The 18,703-nt window shown below is 35.4% G+C and overlaps 2 protein-coding genes across 2 annotated transcripts in view; one reads left to right on the forward strand and one right to left on the reverse strand.

Moving 5' to 3' along the window:
• Positions 1–3,566: 3,566 nt before the first annotated feature.
• On the forward strand, positions 3,567–11,393 carry LOC133321755 (heparan-alpha-glucosaminide N-acetyltransferase). Its single transcript, XM_061530833.1, has 10 exons — positions 3,567–3,713; positions 3,786–3,934; positions 5,414–5,535; positions 5,681–5,852; positions 8,127–8,331; positions 8,464–8,628; positions 8,691–8,812; positions 8,888–9,057; positions 10,837–11,023; positions 11,094–11,393. The coding sequence occupies exons 1-10, from the start codon at positions 3,570–3,572 to the stop codon at positions 11,386–11,388; spliced, it is 1,731 nt and encodes a 576-aa protein (XP_061386817.1). The 5' UTR covers positions 3,567–3,569; the 3' UTR covers positions 11,389–11,393.
• Positions 11,394–15,620: 4,227 nt separating this feature from the next.
• The window catches only part of LOC133321756 (integrator complex subunit 6 homolog), a 53,400-nt gene continuing 50,317 nt past the window's right edge, over positions 15,621–18,703 (reverse strand). The window contains exon 5 of the mRNA XM_061530834.1: positions 15,621–15,917. Coding sequence (XP_061386818.1) covers positions 15,621–15,917 — 297 coding nt within the window. The remainder of the gene's footprint in view (positions 15,918–18,703) is intronic.

An 18,703-nucleotide genomic window follows, 5' to 3' on the forward strand; every position in this document is an offset into this window, starting at 1 on the left:
CAAGTGGGGCGGTAGACAACAAAAAAAAGTGAAAATATTTTGTTCAGTGATATTTTTTATTCACATTTTGTTCGATATTAAAATAAAAGCAATATTATGTTTATAAAATAAAACAACAATACAACAACAAACACCAATGGAATATTAACAAAATCAAGCAAAAAAAGTTTCCTAAATTGTGTTTGGCATTAACTTCTCGAATAATTACGCTTTGGACAACAGCAACAACAAAGACAACAAATGTAAGTGGAACTTGAAAGGAAATAAACAGAGCCAGACACACTTGCAGTTAAAATGATTATTATTTGATTACAGTGGCTCAATGCAATAATTGAAAAACGCGAAAAAGAAATCATTAAAAAGTGAAAAGCAAGGTAAAATTTATGTGGAAGATGCATCAGGACAGATATTGGTGCAGAGCTTTCAAATACATTTTTTTTAATATTTTCAGAGGCAGGCATTTTTACCCTAATTATGGAAATATGACTTTTCTTGGGCGACGTACCCGGAAGATCGTATACGGCTACCGCGTATATCCGATTCTACGAAACAAATTAGTAAAAATTTAATGTTAGTTTGGAAAAACAAATATTGCGATTTGCAATGTTCGGATTAAATCGAATTATTCCATAACTTTATATCGGATTAATAAATTTTCAAGGAGTGGACCAACGGGTTCCATCTTCAAGATTGTTACATACATATATATTCCCCCGATATTCCCCATATTCAAACTTGATTTATGTTTGAAAGAAATACTACAATGTGCAAAGTTTGGATGAAATTGCTTACACATTTGGAGAGTTATAGTGCGCTGCAGACAGACGGACGTACATTTGCATATCGATTCTAAATTTTCTGAAACGTATTTGGTCCGGAGAAACATGGCGTGTAAAATATTTCTATGAGGCACATTTTTGCCGTATCAAAACCGGTTCGTTTCGGCCGGCTCCAACATAAGTTGGAAAATGAAAATATCTAAAAATAAAATAGATTTTTAGATTATTAAATGTGTGATAACCCAAAGATCGACCGATATTTATAATTTTTCGTAGAATAACTTTGAAATCCCACGAAAACTTTAATTATAAAATTAGAACTAACTCGATCGATAAGTATGTCTAAAATCCGCATAATTTGGTGTTAACATTATATGAAGACCATATTGAAATATCCAATTTCGTTCCACCTCTACCGGGACCGACATTGATAATTTTTGGTGGAAGATGTGTCACCCAATAAACATCCAAAATATCAAATTAAAAAGTCATTTCGTTTAAAAGTGTTACCAAACAAGTTAATAATGGAAACACACTTATATTGGGGGCTATGTCATAACAAATACCAATATAACTCATTTCAGATATCAAATATCCTGGGTATAAAATCTACATCTTATATATTGCGATGTCGGTCCACGTTTTGATATAATCGACGTTTAACGGTACCCCGTCGCCTTTTTCTCTGAAGTGGTTATAATTGGTTATTTCAGGATTGTGGAGGCCGCAAAACATAATCGATCCAAATAGAGGTCTCGCCACATTTTTAAATACTTTGAAGCATATATTCCAATAGATGTTGCATTTTATTCCGATTTGGTGGTGGATTCAAATCTTTGCAGAAAGTTCTTTATAATAGGCCAACTTTTGACATAGGTCCCCATGCAAAGGACACGTTCAATCGTGGGCGGTGGAAAAAATCTTCGCATAGAATTTATAATATTGGTCCACGTTTTAACTAGCCTTTATATAAAGGTACACCCTGCCCCTCTTTTGATGTTTTAAAAAATTTTAATGAAATTTTCAAAGTTGCTATTTTTCAGCATTCCTGGTTTGGGTATGGCGAAAAACTTTTTTGTATAGGTCAGATTTCCAATAAAGGTCCAAATTTTGAAAGGTTACGTCTAATGTTAGTCATTTTTTATACCCTACACAACTATGTTGTCAGGGTATTATAGCTTTGTGCAGCCCCAAGAGTTTGTAACGCCGCGAAATATTGGTCATAGACCCACTTTTAAGTATACCGATCGTCATATCTCGACTAGCTGTAGTCGATCTAGACATGTGTGTCCGTCCGTCTGTCCATTATAATTTGTAAACATGATGCATCCACAGTTATGGACCAATCTTCATGAAATTTTGCATGTAGGATGGGTTCTGCCCAATGAAGACCCCTATTTTGGTAAAGATCGGTTAATATTAAGGGGATGAAATGGACCAAATACTTAATTTTTGTCGGTTTATCTAGCTGATCCAGAGGCCGCAATTATGGCCAAACATCACTGGTCCATGTTTTGACTAGCTCTCATATAACGGTACGTCCCGTTTTCAACCAAAGTGGACGGTAGAAAAAAATCTTCGTAGAAAATATTCAATATTTGATATAGGCCCCATACAGAGGTGTCGTCTCCAGGTATTTTGATTCGAATGGTCCGGATTTTCCAAACTTAGTGATTGTAGTTTGGCATTCCGGGTTCAATATACGTCCAACTTTTGGCATAGTCCTATACAACCAAAGTGGTTTTTATGTGGCATTTCGGTTTCATGGTGCGGGAAATAATCAGCAAAAAATATCTTCGCAGACTAATTTCCAGCATCATTTTAAAAATGTTGAAGGCCAACCGTAGTAGGTGTAATTTGGGATTCGAAGTTCTTGATGGGTAAAAAAAATTATGTTGACAAAACTAACCTTTAAGTATACATAGATGGTTCTAGGCGAAGTTTTCAAAATAAATGACGTTAAATTGGGATTTGGTTAACCTATTTTCAATATTTTGGCAGTGTTACGTCAAGTATCTCATAAACAAAGGTTTAGGTTCAACAAATTTAATTTCAGTTATTAAGACAGGTACCCTTAAAATAATCACCAAAAACCGGTAACAAATTTTTTGGACAATTTAATGTATTTAATCTCACAAATTGAAAACATATTATCTTCTGTTTATATATTTCATTTTTGGAGCCACTGTAAAAACGCTCATAAACATTTGTTTCCATAGAAACAATTTTTCCTCAGGCCCTGAACACTTTTTCACATTTTTTATGAAAAAAAATGGATACTCCGCCTCCAATTCCTCTTGATTTCTTTTGGTGCAATAAAATATTTTTGAGCCACTGTATATACGCCCATTTGCTATTAATTAAATAAATAAACAAAACATAAGCACAAGTTGTTCTTGTTTTGAAAACAAAAAACTTGATGAACACGCCGGTTTCAATGACCGATAAAACTTAAATGAGAATTATAAACAAAATCACAACAACAAACGTTAAACAAGTTTCTATGAAAATCCTTCATTGAAAATGGTATTATCGAAATCTCCCGTAATACTTTTTAATTACAAATAATCTTCTTCCCAAAACCGGTGTAACTTATGAACACCATTGTTTCAAAGAAAACATTTTTTTTTAATTAATTCTTTCAGTTTTCATTCGAACATGTTCGAAGATTTACATTTTCCAAATTAAATAGCTTTGAGTTACTGTCTGTCGTTTTTTTTTCAAAATTTACATACTAATGCATTTCTCTCTCATTTCTTTTTTTTATTGTTTCATTTCAGTTTTCACATCATGTCCGAATTTACGGAATATGTTGAACCCACCTGGCGTGGTCTTGATATGCGTAAATTAAAAGTTGACGAAGCTTACCTAATACCCAAAAGCTTGTATAATACCGTCACATATTTGTACACTCTATCCGAGGAGTGTTATACGGTAAGTTGTTCGCCGAGTTATTTTTATATTCAAAATAATGGCGTTAATTTAAATTTCTTTTTGTTGTTACAGTGTCCCTATACAAAGGTGAAAGCTGTGCCACAGCACCTGGCCAATGGTGATGCCAACTATGTAGACGTTACAACAACACTAAATGTGGCACACCCATTAAAATTTAAAATATTCGATAATGATGTGGGACGTTATGCTTTTAGCAATGAGTAAGTAACATTTTATCCCTCCTGTGGACGGTCTGGCTTTCTATACAGACGGATCCAATATGGAAGAAGGTACAGGGGCGGGCGTTTACTTTGAAAAGCTAGGCCTTGAGTTAACCTACAAGCTGGATTGCAACTGTAGTGTTTTCCAAGGTGAAATCTTCGCGATTTGAAAGGTACCGAAATTGATAAAAACTCTGGATGCAGAGGTCGTTTAACCGGTGACTATCTTCGTGGATGGTCAAGCGGCTCTTAAAGCCACCAAATCGTGTTATATCAAATCTGAGGCAGTCCTCAAGTGTAGAACAGCTTTGGAAGAACTTACTTACAGCTATCGTCTGTGTTGGGTACCAGGACACCGTGACATCTTGGGTAATGAAAGAGCAGACGAATTAGCTAGACGAGGATCCCAATCTAGCAATTGATGACTAAATCAAACCACCCATATGTCATCTTTACCGGAACTTTGAGGCGTTCTTCGCGAAAGACCCTATGAACTTTGGCACAACGAACCTATGTGCAATGTGTCAAGATCCATTTGGCCGACTCTGTCTGCCAAGTGGACTCACTCACTGTTGAACCTGAGCAAAGCTGAAATAAGAGTAATGACAGGAATCATTACTTATCATTGCAATATCTGTAGACTCTGTGTTGACGAGGAGAAGACGGAGACAATTGAGCATCTTCTGTGTCACTGTCCAACCCTGGCTTACAGGCGGCACAGACTAGTGGGTGCTCATTTTCCACCGGGTCTTAGCTTCTTCTCAACAACCGAACCTGTTCTAATCTACAGCATAATTAAAGTGCAACCTTGACACGTAATATATCTTCTGTCTTATCTCTATAGCCTTCGACATTATTCCAAACTTACCTTCTTATATCTTTCTGTATGTTTCTCATCTCTCTTTAGTTCCCCAATCTTCTATCCAATATAGATCTCTCCTTATATATTTTCTTCTCGTGGATGATCACAACGGACCTAACGGTATCTAAGTGCTGCAGCCTCATAAGTGACTGGACATCCCCAAACCTAACCTAAGTAACATCAATCGATTTGTTTCTATCTAAACAAATTAATTATGTTTGCTTGATTCATTCATACCTCAGAAACTGATGGTTCAATTTGTTTTTATAGAACTATGGTTTGATTTTTTTATAGAAAACATTTCCACAGAAACTGAGTTCTGAGGAAAAAATTCGAGTTTTTCTTTAGAAAAACATCCTCAGAAACTGAAGTTCGATTTTTATATAGGTTCCCGATTTTTTTTTCTGTAGAAAAGAAAAGGATCCATTTAAACATAGATTCGATTTTAAAGTGTAAGAAAAAAATCCTCATAATTTGAGGTTCGGCCTTTTCTATATGACAATTATTTTTTAGTATAGTAAAAATTCTTACAATATTTATTACATAATATTTATTTACATACAAATTACCCCTTGAATCACTCATCAAACATTCGTTCTTCTTCTTCCTTATTACAGAAGCGCTTTATGTGAATTCGAGCAAAGAAACTTAAAGGAATTCGGTGTATATAATCTGACTGTAAATGTGGATGGTACCTGTCGATTGGAGATCGATAAAGACGGCGTGAATGTCAATTACTGTAAGTTTACAATGTTAAAAAAAGACGGGGAGCGATAAAATTAGATTTATAATAAAATAATTGGTCACTGAACCGCTTTCCAATCGATGTATAATTTATATGCCATTTTTTTGCTCTTTGTTATTATTATTTTTTTTTATTACAGCACTGCTATCTGTATTCGTATTGGTGTCATTGGTATTGACTGTTTTAAAAATAGGACTGTGTGCCTGGCGTTCATATCGTTACGAGGATGAAATTTTGGATAATACCCCACCTTCGCCCACTACCCAGCCGACGTCGCGTAATCGTATGCGAAGTTTGGATGTATTTCGGGGGTAAGAAATATTTCACAAACAAAGTCGATACAAAGAACGCAATTGAACCAATTTCTTATAGGAAAAAACATCAGGAACTGAGGTTCAATTTTTATATTTATAGAAGGAAATTCCTTGTGAACTAAATATCGATATTTCTTTTCCATAGAAAGAACATTTCAATAACTTAGGTTCTCTTCCCCTCAGGAACTTAACGTTTTTCAGGAATTGAGGTTCAATTTTATTCTATAGGAATTGTGTTTTGAGGTTTAGAAAATGCCTCAGTGACTGCAGTTCGTTTTGTTTCTATAGAAAAAATACTCTGGTCCTCAGGAACTGAACTTAAAAATGAAGCTCGTTTTTTATAGAACATAAATTACTCAAGATTTTTTTAGAAAAAAATCGACAGGTTTTAAGCTTCCAATTTTTATACCCTTCACCACACTGTGGTACAGGGTATTATGTCTTTGTGCATGGTTTCTTTTGAGAATATGCATAGAATCACTTTCTAAGTCGATTTATACATGTCCGTCCGTCCGTCTGTCCACGTTAAATTGTAAACAAAGTGCAGGTCGCATTTATGATCCGATTTGGATGAAATTTGGCAAAGCTCACTTATTAGGCCCAAGGACGAACCCTATTGAAATTGGGAAAAATCGATTCAGATTTAAATATAGCTCCCATATATATTTTCGTTCGATTTTATGTAAATAGTTTACGAAAGCCCCTAAATTTCCTTCGATTTGCACCAAATTTGGCATAGCGTCTGAATTGAGTCTAGAGTGATGTGTGGTAAATTTCGTAAAAATCGGTTCAGATTTAGATATAGCTCCCATACATACCATACTAACATAGTGTACGAAAGCCCCTACATTTTCTTCGATTTGCACGAAGTTTGGCATAGCGTACTGGCATAGCGTTCGTCAAGAATGATGTGTGTTAAATGTCGGTTCAGATTTAGATATAGCTCCCATATATATTTTCGTCCGATTTTATGTAAATGGTGTACAAAAGACCTTTTAAATCTTTCGATTTGCACAAAATTTGGCATAGCACATTGAATTCAGTCTAGAATGGTGTGTGTTGAGTTTCGTGAAAATCGGTTCAGATTTTGATATAGGTCTCATATATATTTTCGTCCGATTTTATGTAAATAGTGTACGAAAGCCCCTACATTTCCTTCGATTAGCACGAAATTTGACATAGCGTACTGAATTGAGTCCAGATTATTGTGTGTTAAGTTTCGTGAAAATCGGTTCAGATTTGGATATAGCTCCCACATATATTTTCGTCCGATTTAATGTAAATGCTGTACCAAAGTCCATATATATCTTTTGATTTGCACGAAATTTGGCTTGGCACACTGAATTCAGTCTAGAATGATGTGAGTTATGATTCGTGAAAATCGGTTCAGATTTAGATATAGCTCCTAGACATATTTTCGTCCGATTTTATGTAAATAGTTTACGAAAGCCCCTAAATGTCATTCGATTTGCACCAAATTTGGCATAGCGTACTGAATTGAGTCGAAAGTAATGTGTGTTAAGTTTCGTGAAAAACGGTTCAGATTTAGATATAGCTCCCATACATATTTCCGTACGATTTTATGTAAATAGTGTACGAAAGCCCCTACATTTTCTTCGATTTGCACGAAATTTGGAATAGCGTACTGAATTTAGTCCAGAGTAATGCGTGTTATGTTTCGTGAAAATCGGTTCAGATTTAGATGCATATATATATATATATTCCTTCGATTTTCTGTTATTGGATCACCAAAGTACATATATATATATTTCTATCTACAGGATATTGTATATATTAGCGCATCTTGTATGTACCCATTGTGGTGAAGGGTATCATATAGTCGGCCCCGTCAGATTTAGATATAGCTCCCATACATATTTCCGTACGATTTTATGTAAATAGTGTACGAAAGCCCCTACATTTTCTTCGATTTGCACGAAATTTGGAATAGCGTACTGAATTTAGTCCAGAGTAATGCGTGTTATGTTTCGTGAAAATCGGTTCAGATTTAGATGCATATATATATATATATATATATATATATTCCTTCGATTTTCAAAGTACCAAAGTACATATATAGTACAAAGTACATATATATATTTCTATCTACAGGATATTGTATATATTAGCGCCTCTTGTATGTACCCATTGTGGTGAAGGGTATCATATAGTCGGCCCCGTCCGATTTTTGAACATTCCTTACTGCTTCTATTTAAAAAAGTATTTAAATTTATTTTCAGAGTTCCTATTTTAATCCCTCTTCTCTTTCAGGATGGCAATTGTTTTGATGATTTTCGTAAATAGTGGTGGTGGCGATTATTGGTGGATTGAGCATGCCCCATGGAATGGTTTACATTTGGCCGATGTTGTATTTCCATCATTCCTATGGATCATGGGTGTCTGCATACCGATTTCTGTAAAATCACAGTTGTCCCGAGGCACCACAAAAATGCAAATTTGTTTAAGGATAATATGGGTGAGTACAGAAGATAGCAAACTTTCAAGGCCACCTTCATTTAGACTTTTCATGAGGGTCTTACTGTTCCAATACATAAAAATGAATGTCTTCAATAGGTCTAAATTAATTTCGAATTATTTATTTTTTCAGAGATCCATAAAATTATTCTCCATTGGCCTTTGTTTGAACTCCATAAATGGTCCGAATTTGGAAAGTTTGCGAATAATGGGTGTTCTGCAACGCTTCGGCATAGCATATCTGATATGTGGCATCGTCCACACACTGTTGACGCAAACGGATCGTATTGAGCCCCAAGTGTGTGTTTGTTGTGTTCTAAAATTGAATTAAACTAATTGAAATTTTTCGTCACTTTTTAGGTCACTTGGAAACGTGCCCTATATGATATTATAACCTTCAAAGGAGAACTTGTGGTTGCATTGATTTTGGTCATTGTACATTTGTCTATTGTTTTTGGATTGAATGTACCCAATTGTCCCAAGTAGGTTTACATCTAGTTTGAGCCATATACTAATAGATTTATATATTTAATATTTTGCTTTTTATATATTTTTAGGGGTTATTTGGGTCCTGGCGGTCAACATTCCAATGCCGCCTATCCGGATTGTATTGGTGGTGCCACTGGCTACATAGATTTACAGATTTTGGGCAATTCTCATATATATAAACATCCCACAGCTAAATATATATACGATTCAAAGCCATTTGATCCGGAGGGAATATTTGGTAAGAAGGGATCTTAATTGCAAAGACAAAAAATCGAATTCCTAATAGGGATTTTATAGATAAAATAATGTAGTAAAAGAGGATAATTTTTTCGTAAACAGGTTTAGTGGTCGATAAAATTTTGGTATATAAAACAAAATTGTTCTTATGACCAAGGGACAAAATATTCAAACAGTAAGGAAATGAGAAAAATCGGACGAGTCCGGGTCATATGATATCCTACTTCAATCAATCTGTACACAAGTCAATCGGCAATGAAAGCAAAATTTCATATAAATCGTATAGATTCATGAACTTGGGAATTATACATATATCGGAACAAAATTTCTTTCTATCGGACAAAGGTTAAGGCGCAATCGACCAAAATAAAAAATAAATAAATCTGAGCCGATTTACCCTCCGTATTCGTGGATGCTGGTGTCTGAGACGTCTCAGTACTCAGTTACTGAGGGCTTAGACGTCTCAGACACCAGCCTCCTAGGTGTACTCGGAACTCCGATAGTCTTCTTCTTTGAAGGGACTACCGTGGTAGTCTTCCTAGTAGGTCTAGGAATCCTTTCAATCAAGAAGTCCCTCGCAATATCATTCGGATAGTTCCTGGAGAACTTCCGGATGAATTTGAGGTTCCTCTTGATCAACCGTCTGATGAATCGGTTGCAGTAGTTAACCGCTATCCGGTACATCTTCTTGGCAGCGATCTCCTTGGCATTGACTTGCCTTGCAGTTACTGATACTGATGATTCATCCATTTTAACGACGGGAGTCTCATCTGTACCAGTCTCCGCTTCGACAGCCAATTGCCTGAGAAGTTTCGCGACGACACTACAGGCCATGGAGATGGAGTTCGGATCCTCAACCTCGTTAGGGTTTACACCCCTACTCATCATCTGGGAAGACTCACCTTGCTTGGGAGGAGACACCAGGTAGCTACCGTGTTTGTCACCGTCCTCGTCCGACAAGGGTGAGTCATCCCAGAGTTCATTCGGGATGCTCTCCTGACTATGGCGGAAGTAGCCGGTTTCCTCTAATAAGTTGAGGAGAAGATCCGTCTGCCTCTCCAGGCTTTCTTTCACGTCGTCGAGAGTAACAGGACTAGAATGTGCTTTTAGAGTGGGATTGAGGTCAACCATGGCATAGCCTCTTACCATTTCAACGACTTGGCAACTAAGCCTGAATAACTTGTTGAGGCGCCCAGGACCCTGACTGCGAACCATAGAACGCTGATGGACACGAGGTCGCATGACACCCCAACGTCAGAGGGCCACTTTAAGAGGTGGTGACCCAGACTTTTAAGATGGTTATTTAGGGGCGCCATTCTCGCCTCGTCAGCTCAGGGTTCATAGGCACTCGGCTGATTGTCCGCGACTGTTTATTTGGTATTCGAAGTTACCCAATGAATAGTATTGGGCTTGGGCACTATCTGCAACCTGTGGACGCGTCCGTTAGCATTCATCTCTGCTCCCCGAAGGCGATGGGGGAATTTTAGACCTACTTCAATGCGATCTGCAAAATTTCGTCACAATCGGAAAAACGTTGGCTATTTGCTGAACAATTTCAATGAAATCGGACGGGAATATATGTATATGGGAGCTATATCGAAATCTGAACCGATTTCAACGATACTTTATACACGTCATTCTAGCCTCAATTTCATGACATTCGGATAATAAATGCGACCTGTATTTTCTATGCTATGTATATCCTCAAATATAATTTAATTTTGGAAGTTTTTTTTATAGAAAAAAAAATTATTCATTTAAATCTACATTCTCTTTCTAGGTTGCTTGCTGACAATTGTCCAAGTCCTCTTTGGCGTTCTAACGGGTGTCATAATACTAATACACACCGATTGGAGAGCACGCATAACACGCTGGTTACTTTGGTCCATGTTTTTAACCATTCTCACAGCAATTTTAAGTGAATTCTCCAAAGAGTCGGGAATAATACCTATCAATAAGAATTTATGGTAATTATTTAAAAATAATATAATAATATTCGATTTCAAATAAAATTCATTTGAAATCTCCACCTACTAGGTCACTCTCATTTGTTTGTGTTACCACTGCCTTGGCTTTTACGCTCCTCAGTTTATTGTATTACATTATTGATGTACGGCATTGGTGGACCGGCTATCCATTTGAAGCATGCGGCATGAATGCCATCATTATGTATGTCGGTCATACGGTTATGCATAAAATGTTACCCTGGCACTGGCGTATTGGTGCTATGAATACTCATTTCCTCTTACTATTGGAAGCCGTTTGGAATACTCTGCTATGGATTGGTATTGCCTTATATTTAGATCATAAAGAATTCTATTATAGTTTGTAAGATATCTAAATAAGTGTGTTTTATGTTTATGTTGCAATATTTTGTATAAGAAATAAATTTGTATAACTTTTTTTAAAGAAACACAAATGAAAATATGTTTTATTGGTGCAAAAAAAAAGTATGCTCATAATTTCGCATTTGCTTAGTGTCCATGGTACACTAAGCAAACAATCTGGCAACACATGAGCATTTTTCTGGTTTTGGCATTATATAAGGCGTGGATTTTTTAAATTAAAATTTTTAAGGCATTGATTTTTTAAATTAAATTTTTTAGGCGTAGATTTCTTAATTACATTTTTTAAGGCGTGAATTTTTTAAATTCAATTTTAAGGCGAGGATTTTTAAATTCAATTTTTTAAGGCGTGGATTTTTTAAATTCAATTTTATAAGGCGTGGATTTTTTAAATTCAATTTTTAGGCGTGGATTTTTTAAATTCAATTTTTTAAGGCGTGGATTTTTTAAATTCAATTTTATAAGGCGCGGATTTTTTAAATTCAATTTTTTAAGGCGTGGATTTTTTAAGGCGTGGAGTTTTTTAATTATTTTTTTAAGGCGTGGATTTTTTAAATTCAATTTTTTAAGGCGTGGATTTTTTAAATTCAATTTTAAGGCGTGGATTTTTTAAATTCAATTTTTTAAGGCGTGGATTTTTTAAATTCAATTTTAAGGCGTGGATTTTTTTTTTAAATTCAATTTTTTAAGGCGTGGATTTTTTTTTTTAAATTCAATTTTAAGGCGTGGATTTTTTTTTAAATTCAATTTTTTAAGGCGTGGATTTTTTTAATTCAATTTTTTAAGGCGTGGATTTTTTAAATTCAATTTTTTAAGGCGTGGATTTTTTAAATTCAATTTTTTAGGCGTGTATTTTTTAATTAATTTTTTTAAGGCGTGAATTTTTTAATTATTTTTTTAAGGCGTGGATTTTTTAAATTAAATTTTTAATGCGTGCATTTTTTAATTAAATTTTTAAGGCGTGGATTTTTTAAATTCATTTTTTTAAGTCGTGGATTTTTTGAATTAAACAGAGAATCATTTATTGAGATTTTTTGTCACGCCTAAATAAAAATAAAACAATTTAAATTCCTTCGGTTTTTGTTTCTTTCGTTTTTTTCTTCTTCTTTCTTTTATTGAATTTAGTTTTCATTTAAAGTAGTAGCTGCATTCATAGTTATTTGTTGTTAATATATTAAGTATATATATTTTGATATACAAATGTATAAAAATATTAAATACAAAAAAATCCTATAAACTATTTGTTGAACTATTTCCCAATGGGAAAAGTTTCAATCATAAAAAAACTATTATTTATAAAATCGTTCATTCAGGATGGATATTTCATTTAAAAATATTTTAATTAGGATGATGAGATTAGATTTCATGTATATATCTTTTACATACAAATGGTTATGGACATTTTATATAAATTATAGTTATTATTTATTTTGTATATATATAAACTACCATAGTCAATATGTATTATTATTATTTGATGTATATATTTATAAAAAATTGTATGTTATTGTTTCCCCTAAATAATGTATAAAAAAATTGCTCAGTTGGTTTTTAGTAGATCTTTTTTGTGCTATTTTTATTTAGTTGTTTTTTTTTTAATAGTAATTATTGTTGTTGTTTTTCAATTCAAATATTGTGTATTGTTTTTTTTTAATATATTTTGTTGTTAGGAATTATCGGTTTCATTCTACACACGATGTTGTTACAAGTGTCCAAATGCCTGTATTAGAGACATAACCCATAAAATGTAGATATTGCAGAGTTGAAATTTTACAAATGTGTTCTACACAAACAAATTGAGTATTTCATTCTCTCTATTATTTAGTAATTTCAGACTTCTTCTACAAGTAATCCTCTTATGACTTCTGCAAAAATTACCGTACCAAAAATAAAACCTCTAAAAACGACTCGCTTCAATACATTCGATTAATATTTAAAAACTGTTATCTGGGTTTGTATATCTATACGATTACTTTTTATCGTCTAAACGAACTACTTTCTGGTTATCTTTAAGTACTAGCAGCTCAGTTCGTCTGTAAAAACCTCCATCTTCAGCTCCCCTATACAAACTCCTTTCAGCTCGCCTATAAAGACTCACTTACATAATCTCAATTCAGCTCGTCTACAGACTTCATTTAGCATATCCCTTAAAACGTCCTACAGCGACCTTTGCTCGTCTATAAATAATCCCTTTAATTCATCTTTTAAGAATACCATCAGCTTGCCTATAAAGACTACCTTCAGATCGTCGTATTTAATTTCCTTCTGATTATCTATAAAGACGTCCATAAGTTTGTGTATAAAGACTGCATTTAGCTCGTCTTAGAAAGACCCCCTTCTGCTCGTCTAAAAAATACTGTCTTCAACTTGTCTATAAAGACTCCGTTTAGCTGGCTATTGAATCTCTCCTCAGTCTGCCCATAAATACTCTCGTCAGTTCATCTATAAGGCTTCAATTAAGCTTGTCTTTAAAGATGCATATCATCTGACTATAAAGAATGCATTCAGCCTGTCTATAGAGACTCCCTTAATCTAGTAATATAGACCTCGTTTAGCTCGTTATAAAGATATCTTTCAGTTCTTCCATAATGACTCTACTTCAGCTGGCCTCTAGAGTCTCTGCTTCAGTTCGTCTATAAAGACTCCCGTTCAGCTCGTCTATAAAGACTCCCAGCTTCAGCTCGTCTATAAAGACTCCCAGCTTCAGCTCGTCTATAAAGACTTCCTTCAGCTCGTCTATAAAGACTTCCTTCAACTCGTCCATAAAGACTCCCTTCAACTCGTCTATAAAGACTCCCGTTCAGCTCCTCTATAAATACTTCCGTACACCTCCTCTATAAAGACTAACTTCAGCTCGTCTATAAAGACTCCCTGCTTCAGCTCTTCTATAAAGACTCCCAGCTTCAGCTCGGCTATAAAGACTCCCAACTTCATCTCGTCTATAAAGACTCCCTTCAACTGGTCTATAAAGACTCCCGTTCAGCTCGTCTATAAAGACTCCCTTCAACTGGTCTAAAAAACTCAGCTCGTCTATAAAGACTCCAATCAGCTCGTCTATAAAGACTCCCTTCAGCTCGTCTATAGAGACTCCCGTTCAGCTCGTAATATAGACTTCCTTTAGGTGGTTATAAAGACATCTTCCAGTTCTTCCATAAATACTCTACTTCATCTCGCCTCTAAAGTCTCTGCTTCGGCTCGTCTATAAAGACTCCCTTCAGCTCGTCTATAAAGACTCCCTTCAGCTCGTCTATAAAGACTCCCTTCAGCTCGTCTATAAAGACTCCCTTCAGCTCGTCTATAAAGACTCCCTTCAGCTCGACTATAAAGACTCACTTCAGCTCGTCTAAAAAGACTACCTTCAACTGGTCTAAAAAACTCCCTTCAGCTCGTCTAAAAAGTCTCCCTTCGGCTCGCCTATAACCACACCTTGTCTTCAGTTTGTCTATAGTTTTGTCTTTTCCATAAAGACTTTTTTTGACTCTTCTAAAAAAAACTCCACAATTTGTTCGCCTAAAAAATCTAATGCAAATAATCTATACTGATACATAACCCCATTTTTTTCCGTGGACACATTTCAAAACTACATTTTGGGCTCGGTCATTTACAAAAAAATATATATACATACATATTTAAGGTTTCAGACATTAGAGTACATCGTGTTATTATTAAGTTTACATATATATATTAAATAAATCCTCTTATATAATTGGCATATTTTTGTATAGAAAAAATGTGATTGGCATGTTTCTCGGTTTATTAATGGAATATTGAAATACTAGATGTTGTTAAATTCTATTTCTATTGTTTTTCACAGACTCAAAAAGTATCAAATTTGTTTTTTTTTTTTAATACATATATATAATATTCGTTCGTTTGTTATTTATTATCTTAAATAGTTTTGATTTCAATTTCTTGCTTTTATAAAGTTTTTTTTTATTAAATTTTCAGTCATTTCATTTTCATTAATTTTTTTTTCATGGAATATTTTTTTAACGAAATTAAATTAAATTACAATATAAAAATTCTTTATAAAAAAGTGTTTTTATGTGTGTGTGTGCATTTTACATAAATTAAATTATAATCAAAATCAAAACATATTTATTAATGTTTTGTTTGTAAAAAAAAAAAACAAAATCAAATTATATATTTTATGGTAAATATAAATGCATTGTTTGTTTTGTTTTATTGTTCTATTTCTATTGTGTTTTTGTTTTGTTTTCTATTGTAGCGTACAATCACAACACATCAAGGTGTAATACAAACACTTGACCACCTTCTCATCATCTTCGGCTGCCTCGCTTTTTGTATCCTCCTTGGTGGCCGCGGGCACACCATCCAATTGATCCAAACCCTTGCCCTTCGCTGCAAGTTTATTCTTCTTTTTCTTTTTCGTTTTGGTTAGGAATACACGATCGTTACGATCTTGTATCGCTGAATCGATCCAATCTAAATCAGCGCTTGGAATTTTATCGCTTGTTGTATCTTCTGTTATACTTTCAATGGAATTAACATCACCCTGTAAAATAGCCAAGACAGCAACAAAAAATAAAAAAAGGTTTAGAAAAGTGTTAATTATAATTAACACTCAGAGGCGTTTAAAGTTGTTTATCACTATTTTGTTTATAGTTTTATTTAGCAGATATCAAGAATTGTTATGGTTTATTAATTAATTTTCAATAATAGTTTTATTAGCACAATAAAAAAAATCAGAGTAATTTCTTGGGGATTTTAAAACAATAAAAAATTATAACTCCTCATAAAATTTTAAATTCCCCAGACATTTTTATGGACAATATAATAAAATAATTATATGGTCGAATTACAGTCGTTATTATTATACCCTCCACCATAGTATGGAGGGTATATTAATTTTGTTTTTCTGTTTGTAACACATCGAAATAATCATTTCCGACCCTATAAAGTATATATATTCTTGATCAGCGTAAAATTCTATGACGATATAGCCATGTCCGCCTGTCTGTTGTAATCACTCTAGCGTCGAAACGAATTGAGATAGATCGCCAAAAATTTGCATAGAGTCGTCCTTTGTCTGCAGGCAGGTCAAGTTCGAAGATGGACTTTATCGGTCCACGTTTAGGCATAGCTCCCATATAAGGGTAACCCCCAATTTTTGGTATTTTGAGGTTCTTGAGCGCGTTTTTCAACCGAATTCGCTGAAATTCGGTACATTGGGTTCTTATTGGGTACCAAATTTCCCCACTAAAAATTATAGTGGGGAAATTTGGTAGCCCCATATGAGGGTACCCCCCAATTTTGCGGTATTTTAGGGTTCTTGAGCGCGGTTTTCAACCGAATTCGCTGAAATTCGGTACTTTGAGTTCTTATTGGGTAGCAAGTCTCTATACTAAAAATTATAAATATAGGTCAATTTTTTCGGGTAGCACCCATATAAGGGTACCCCCCAATTTTCGGTATTTTAGGGTTCTTGAGCGCGGGTTTCAACCGAATTCGTTGAAATTTGGTACATTGGGTTCTTATTGGGTACCAAATTTCCCCACTAAAAATTATAAATATAGGTCCACTTTTTCTGGTAGCCCCCATATAAGGGTACCTCCCAATTTCCAGTTTTTGGGGGGTTTTGACCGGATTTTTTCACCGAATTGGCTGTAATTTAGTAATTTCAGTTATTATTGGGTAGTAAATCTCTCCACAGAAAATTATAAATAGAGATCAATTTTTTCGGGTAGTCCCCATATAAGGGTACCTGCAATTTTCGATATTTTGAGGTTCTTGAGAGCGTTTTTTTAACCGAATTCGTTGAAATTTGGCATAGCCTCATATAACTTTGTAATCTAAATTACAGTAGTTTGAGGATTTTATACTCTACCATGCGTTATCAGTGTCAGTCCACTTTTTGGATCTTGCAGATTTTAGGAAAAATCTCCATTAAAAATTGCTGAAGTTTGTGTTTGGTGTACATAATGGTTTACATAAATCGGTTTGTAGAATTATCGGTATATACCCACTTTTTGGTATGTTCCCTATAGTCAGCACCAAACTTTTTATTAATTCTGCTGCCTTCCAAATCGCAAAGATTTCAGCTAGGAAAACACTTCAGTTGCTATCCAGGGGTAAGCTCAAGGTCTAGCCTTTCAAAGTAGACGCCAGATAAAGTACCTTCTTCCATCTTGGAAACGTCTGTATAAAAAGACCGACCGTCCGTCCAGTGGAGGGTTACTACGGTTCCAGTCGTCTCTACTGAGGAATAACGACATCTACATCATCAAATCTCAGGACTGGTGATATATAGTCGCTTTGTTTTCCACGTTGGTCCATGCCCATAGGCACAACTTCGCCAAAGATTCTGTTCATGCAGCCTTATGGCGCGACTCTTAATGCTAAACCCAGAGGCTTATGTTCAGCATTGCGTTGAGAGCTGCTTGGGGAGTGCTCCTCGCGGCTCCAGTTATAAGCATCGAGGCTGCTCTTTGTACATTATCTAGTTTGCTGGATGTCGACTTATAGCGTAGGCAGTGCCACCGAACAAGAGGTCCACCAATCCCACAGCAGCGGGTTCTACGATAGCGGATTGACCCGATTCATCTCCGCCAGCGGCTGCCCACCCAGTTATATATGTTTGTATTGTTTTTCTGTTTTGGGTGCCGGTATTGAACAAAACCCCGTCAGCTGGCTGCCCATAATTTCTCTTGGTTCAGACCACCTCCCCATAATCGTCTCCATTAGCAGACCGCCCATAACCATAGAAAAGCCAACTGGTAAGGATTCAGAGAGTTCACCAACCAGAGACCTTTCAATTCCTTCTGACGTACGGGTAGCAGAAAGGAAATTCCGAGGCATCATTACCGCTGCAGCTGCTAAATTTATACTTGCTAGTCGGTTTGCAGTCAGGGTACCGACTGTATTAGAACGGAGCCTTGTTGATACCTGGGCGCCTCAACAAGTGTTTCAGGCTTAGTTGCCAAGTCCTTGCCATGGTAAGAGGCTATGCCATGGTCGACCTCAAATCCTCACAAACAGCACTTTCTATGGAGCCAATTTTTAATACCCCCCCCCCCCCAAAAAACAAAACAATGAATGCGAATCTTCGACTGATGTTGGTGTGGCTGCCTTGGCACCCTCAGTCCCGAACTCTACAAGGTCAGACATCAATAATTCCCCCAAAGTGTTGACGACCCAAGCAATTCCCCTGGACCTATCTTTAGCCACCTGTCCATCTCTCGATGACGTAAATGCGAGCCTGGAGAGGCAGTCGAATCTTCTCCTCGACCTTCTAGAGGAAACCGGCTCCTTCCGCCTCAGTCAGGAGAGCATCCCAAATCA

Source organism: Musca vetustissima, unplaced genomic scaffold (assembly GCF_032173495.1).
Source record: "Musca vetustissima isolate MV318-11 ecotype Yass unplaced genomic scaffold, APGP_CSIRO_Mvet_v1 utg3658, whole genome shotgun sequence".
Taxonomy (NCBI): domain Eukaryota; kingdom Metazoa; phylum Arthropoda; class Insecta; order Diptera; family Muscidae; genus Musca; species Musca vetustissima.

Coding starts and splice junctions, on each gene's coding strand:
- LOC133321755 (XM_061530833.1), top strand. CDS start 3,570: ATGTCCGAATTTACGGAATATGTTGAACCCACCTGGCGTGGTCTTGAT. Junction 5,536..5,680: donor CGGCGTGAATGTCAATTACT/GTAAGTTTACAA, acceptor TTTTTATTACAG/CACTGCTATCTGTATTCGTA. Junction 8,332..8,463: donor TTTGTTTAAGGATAATATGG/GTGAGTACAGAA, acceptor TTATTTTTTCAG/AGATCCATAAAATTATTCTC.